At 44.5% G+C, this 5,793-nt stretch overlaps 1 protein-coding gene across 1 annotated transcript in view; it reads left to right on the top strand.

The window, feature by feature from the left end:
- Positions 1-262: 262 nt before the first annotated feature.
- LOC103801462 (tumor necrosis factor receptor superfamily member EDAR-like) overlaps positions 263-5,793 on the top strand; it is a gene marked incomplete at its 3' end in the record, with an annotated part of 5,714 nt that continues 183 nt past the window's right edge. The window contains exons 1-3 of the mRNA XM_009073877.1: positions 263-313; positions 968-1,090; positions 2,184-2,365. Of these exons, the coding sequence (XP_009072125.1) occupies positions 263-313; positions 968-1,090; positions 2,184-2,365 (356 nt within the window). The remainder of the gene's footprint in view (positions 314-967; positions 1,091-2,183; positions 2,366-5,793) is intronic.

Here is a 5,793-nt window from a genome sequence, read left to right as displayed (position 1 = left end):
AGCCTGGATTCCCTCATGCCACCAGTCTTCTCAAAGAGAGGAAGGAGATGTGCAGTGATGTGTAGTGTGTGTGTGTGTGTGTGTGCACAAACACACGTGCACATCTCCCCCTGCCTTTGTTTAGACCTCTGGGCATTGTTCCCATGTAATCTTTGTTCTGCTTATGAGCTGTCTGTTCTTGTTTTGGCAACACACACAAATATTTACTCATCTTCATAAACAATCACCAATTCTGTCTTTTCAGGTAAAACATCAAGAGAGCATGGCTCACTTGGGTGAACGCAAATGGACTCACGTGTTCCCTTTCCTGGTGGTAGGTATCTATGTGTCTCCCTGGGGTGCAAAGAAAACAAGGATCTGATTGGATCCTTCACAAACATCCATGAATTGTAAAATGACTTAGGGACTGAGCCCTGACCCAGTGATTGGTTTTCATTCAATAAAACCCCTGGGCATGTGCTGCTTAAACTGTGGGAGCTAGGGAGGAGGGGAAGAAGGACCCAGGATGAAGCAGAAAGAGAAGGTGCTGGAAGTGCAGATCAGCCTGGGTGTCACAGCTCTGTCATGGTTGAGGCCTGAGGCAGTGCATTAACTTGGGTGTTAATAGTTGTCCCTTGCAGTCACATTTATGAAAACTCATTAGAGGTGGGAGGGGTTAACTCAGGCATTTGCTTGTGTAGGAGAAAGTGAGAGTTATTAGGTCAGGAACCACAGCCTTCAGTATTGTAAGGAGTGGCTGTGCCAAGAAGCAGGAACATCAGTGCTCTGAGAAACTCTTGGAAGGACCAGGGTGCTGAAAACTGGATCTGATTCTACTCCACATAGTGGCACCAGTTCTGCTTCTGAACTTCAGGAGTGTTTCACACTGCAATGCTGAGCCACAGCATCTAGGCAAGGGGAGGGGCTGAGGTGTGGGGCACAGAGGTGGTGGAAGTGACAGTGCTCTGGGATGCTCTCTTGGTGACAGGTCTCCCTGGTGTACTCTGCCAGCGCCGAATACTCCAACTGTGGTGAGAATGAATACTACAACCAGACCACTGGCATGTGCCACGACTGCCCCAAGTGTGAGCCGGGTGAAGAACCCTACATGGTAATTTCAGCTTCTTCTGCTTGGTGGGGGATGCACATCAAGCACCAAATGCAAGAAAAAAAAAAAAAAAAAAAGAAAGAAAACCCAAATGATTTGTCACATAACATATATGGATAGGAAAGAAAATGGGTGAGGATGGGGAGGCTTAAGCAGGAGCATTTATACCTGCAAGTGTGCCATGGGAGCAAGACATCATGCACGTCAGCAGCCTGTTAAAAGTCAGACTGGAAAGTTATAAGGGAAAAGTTCCAGGCAGAGTTTCTGCCAGCCTGCCCTCACCTCAACAGTCAGTTAAAATCCAATGCTGCCATTCTAGCATGGTGTGATAAATCAGTTAGCCTGGCACACACCCTGGCCCCCCACACTGACAATTTCATTTTGCTCTTCTGCTCAGATATTTTGGCTCTAGAGGAACTTGGATGTTTCTGCAACGTGTTAAATTATGGTTCCTAAGTAACCATTTGATTTACAGCAGATAATTGTTGCTTATTTAAAAAAAAATAAATTACTGAGATCCTGTTTGGTTTTTAATGGGATAAACATCCTATCGCAAGCACTTGACACAGTTGGTAGTCCTGAACAAGTATGTTTGAATAATAACAAGTTGGTTTCAGTTTTATTTAATCTAAATGTAATGTTCAGCTGGGACATGTGAGTTCAGAGGTTACAAAATCTCATCCAAACATTGCCTTTTGTGATGTTCCCTGTGGGCTCTCCTAGCAGGAGAGCTGCTGATAGCCCTGCTGCAGCTGTTTCTCCGTAGTAGTATTCTATGCTCTTCCACTCTTCCATTTTTGGCTCACTTTCTATCTAAGCAGCAGCTGAAATTCACTTCCATGATTTGCTGGACTGTAACAGAAGTAGCTACAAGGGGTCACTTACAAGGAGTATGATCTGGTTCCCCTTCACCCTCTCCAGCATGTTGCATCCTTAGATCCCTGCATGGCCTTTTTAGGAACAGACACTAAGGGACCAAATGAGACACTTCTCTCCCTTTGTGCTGCAAAGCCAATGGCCCAGGCTATGAACATTCCCTTCTGCTGGAAGCTGGTGTGCACTGCAGTTTGCTTTCAGTGCCTTTGTGTTGTTGCAGACGTGTGGATATGGCACCAAAGACGAGGACTACGGCTGCATCCCCTGCCCTTCAGAGAAGTTTTCCAAAGGAGGTTACCAGATATGCAGAAGGCACAAAGACTGTGAGGGTTTTTTTCGAGCCACAGTCATGACACCTGGTGACCAGGAGAATGATGCAGAGTGTGGTCCTTGTCTCCCAGGGTAAGGACTTAAGCATAGATCTTTGCTTTACCCAAGGCACTGGAAAATATTTCTTTAATATCACAGTCTCTGACAGCCTCTCTTCATGTCCTAGCTGACTGTAGGGACAATAGTGGTGAATTATGCTTTGCTGTCTCTGCTAAAACCATACATGTAAATGTTTCAAAAGCATTGCTGAATGTAATAAACCATAGAATCCTAAAATGATTAAGTTTGGAAGGGACCTTAAAGAAGCAGTCATTAACCTCACTGAAGAAATAGCTGTTTGGAACCACTAGAAAACTTTTCCTCTTACTAAAAGTGGAAAGGGAACAAGCACAGGTGTGCAGTGCCATTTTAAATGCTCTCAAAAATCCAGCTTAGCCTCCAGCTGCAGCTTCAGAGCTTCTCCTTCTGAGTCCTGCATCCTACAAATGAGCTGCATGAAAGTGCCCTGGATACCCTGTAGGGTCTATGCTGGCACTATGGCATGTTTGGGAGCATAAAATATCTCCTCTCCAGATGTGACCAGCTGGCAGATTTGTCAGTAGTTGATAGCATTAGCTAACATAGCTGTTAGGTGAGATTTACCAAGGCATTTTAGTCTCTCAGAGTCCTTTCTAGCCGACAGAAAGGAATCTAAGGAGCTGCTAATGTGGTGTGTGTGCTGTTGTTCAGAGTCAAAACAAGTTTCAGGGCTGGCTGAAGGGGCTTAAAATAGCTGCTGTTTATTAAGTCCATCTTTGTAATGGTCTCTTATGCTCAGTATAATTCTGATAGCAATGGTGAGAAAGAAATTGCTACATTTGCTATTAGCAGGATATTCTTGACTATATTACCTTTGAAAGTCTGAAAACCCAAACATCCATTTGCACTCTCAAGGTTTATTTTTGTAGGGTGAGCAAATACTCTGAAACACAAGCTCACCTTGCATTCCCTTTCAGTTTCTGCCACTGTGCCTCTTTGGTTTCGAGGGTAATTCCTACTGACATTTGGCTTTTGTGCAGTTTGCAGAGGTTGTATAACCCACACTCCTAGTGCAGGGACCCCTGTTAGAGGCCCTGCAAGCTTCCAGGTTTATTATATCAGTGAGCCTGTGTGAAATTTTCAGTTTACAAATAAAATGAAGGACTTGTCTAGCTGCCAGCCCAGCAGACTGATGATGTGATTTGAAAAGAGCTCCCTCTTGACTTCCCCTCATACATTATAAAGAGCAAGAAAATCAAATAGTGGCCGTGGTTGCTGTTCTGCAATTTTTGTCAGGACTAATGAGGTCACCCAGGTGGGAGCAAGGTGCTGGCTGAAAATAATCAGCTTGCACAGCTGGTGCTTGGGGAGAAAGCTCCAAACATGGTGTTTGCACAGGTGTAGCCTGTAGCAGAAAGTGGCCTGCTGGAATCTGGCACGGCGCCGCTCCCCACGCAACTCTCAGGTCCTGGGATTGTTTGGCAAAGCCAGCAGTTAAGGAGAAACACCCTCTTAGTGCAAGCTTGAATAGATGGAATTCCCAAGATAAACTAAGTATGGGCTAAAACAAGCTCTGAAGCTGCCCTGACTCCTCGTGCTGCTCAGAGTCCTCAGAGTTTGCTCCTGTGCGATAGTGGGGGAAATGCAGAGCTTCTGTGCCAGAGCAGAGAGCTGGGGAGTAGTGCAGGCTGAACAGCATAGAACCACAGAATTTTAGGGATTGGAATGGACCTTGCAGATCATCCAGTCCCAACCCACCCTGCCATGGACAGGGATATCTTCCCACCAGACCAGGTTGCTCAAGACATCCTTATTGCACAGGGACAGCCAAGCACCTGGGTGAGTGGCACTTGGCAGAGTGCTCCCTTGCCTGGGCAGCAAACCTCAAAGAGCTCCTGAGTCAATGTGAGCACAAGTGCTATAAGGAGAGGCTAAGGGAGTTGGGATTGTTTAGCTTGGAGAAGAGGAGGCTCAGGGGAGACCTTATCACCCTCTACAACTCCCTGACAGGAGGTTGGAGTCAGGTGGGGATTGGTCTCTTCTCCCAGGCAACCAGCAGCAGGACAAGAGGGCACAGACTCAAGCTCTGCCAGGGGAGGGTTAGGTTGGATATTAGGAAGAGATTTTTTATGGAAAGAATAAGCAAGCATTGGAATGTGCTGCCCAGGGAGGTGGTGGATTCCCCATCCCTGGAGGTTTTGAAGCTGAGACTGGATGTGGCACTTAGTGCCATGGTCTATTGACCACGGTAGGGGTGGACTCGATGATTTTGTGGTTGATTCTATGAGTCTATGATTTAATTCAGCCAAAGTGGAATTATTAATAAGAACTAGTTTCTCCTAATGGTTAGGGGCTATATAACTGGTCACACAGAGAAGCAGTGGATGACCTCTCCTCTTGTACCAAGAGTAATAGTGAAGAAAAAAATAGAAGGAAAAATATATGATTATCCAACACTTATTTTAAGGGAAAGGATAGATGATGGCACTTGTAGCCACTGGGAAAAGGCTGCAAACTTCTGTTCAGATTGTGCCATGTGCCATCTTGTCCTCAGGCTGCTTTACTGAGCTGGTGAAAAATAGCAAAGATGTCCCTAAGTGCAGATGGCAGCATGTGGGCTGCTACCTTGGGAAGGTCTGCAGGGTGTTTCAGAACCTGATTTTTTTCTCTCACATTAGAATCATAGAATCAATCTCCCCTGGCAGAGCTTGAGTCTGTGCCCTCTTGTCCTGCTGCTGGTTGCCTGGGAGTTATGAATTTATTCATCTCTTCATTAAAACTTGTACAGATTTATCTGTATTGTATAGACTTATCCATAGCATCAGCTCTACGATGTTGCATCAACATATGTAGGATTTTGGTGTGATTTTCTCATTAAGGTGCCTGTGGATCCAACTCTTGCATAACTCATTACTTTATCTCAACACTAATTCTATTAGCAACCCAGAAACTCAAATCATGAAAACCTTTACTTCACACTATAACTCCACTGTCAATGGCTAACTTAAAAACAATACAGCAAAGAGGTAAAAAACCCCAACATGACAAAAAACAACAGCCCCCTGCAAGTCCTAATTTGCCTTGCCCTGTAAGGGTGGTGTTTTCCCTTATTTTTCATTATGATTAGGCTCAGATTTGGTTCTAATATTATGGAAATTATACTTATGGTGTTTGTGAATAAAATCAGCTGACCATATCCAACTGGTGCTCTTGCCTGCAAGATCACTGCTTCAAAAAAATAGCATTCCCTTGTTTTGAAAAATCTTATTTCAGGGCATGCTGTAAACTGCAGCTTGAACTCAGCAGGGAGACTAATGTTGTTTTAGGCAATGTTACCACTTCTTGTCACGTCTAGATGTTTGATTAATTACCTTTCAGGAGGAAAGGAAGAAGAGAAACACTGTCTCTATTCAGGCAACTAAGAAAAAAAAGAGAGAAAAAAAAGAATAATCTTAGCATCAAATTGCTTATAAAAGGTTTTT

The sequence above is a fragment of the Acanthisitta chloris genome, unplaced genomic scaffold (assembly GCF_000695815.1).
Source record: "Acanthisitta chloris isolate BGI_N310 unplaced genomic scaffold, ASM69581v1 scaffold7534, whole genome shotgun sequence".
NCBI lineage: Eukaryota > Metazoa > Chordata > Aves > Passeriformes > Acanthisittidae > Acanthisitta > Acanthisitta chloris.
This window is presented reverse-complemented; position numbering and strand designations above follow the sequence as displayed.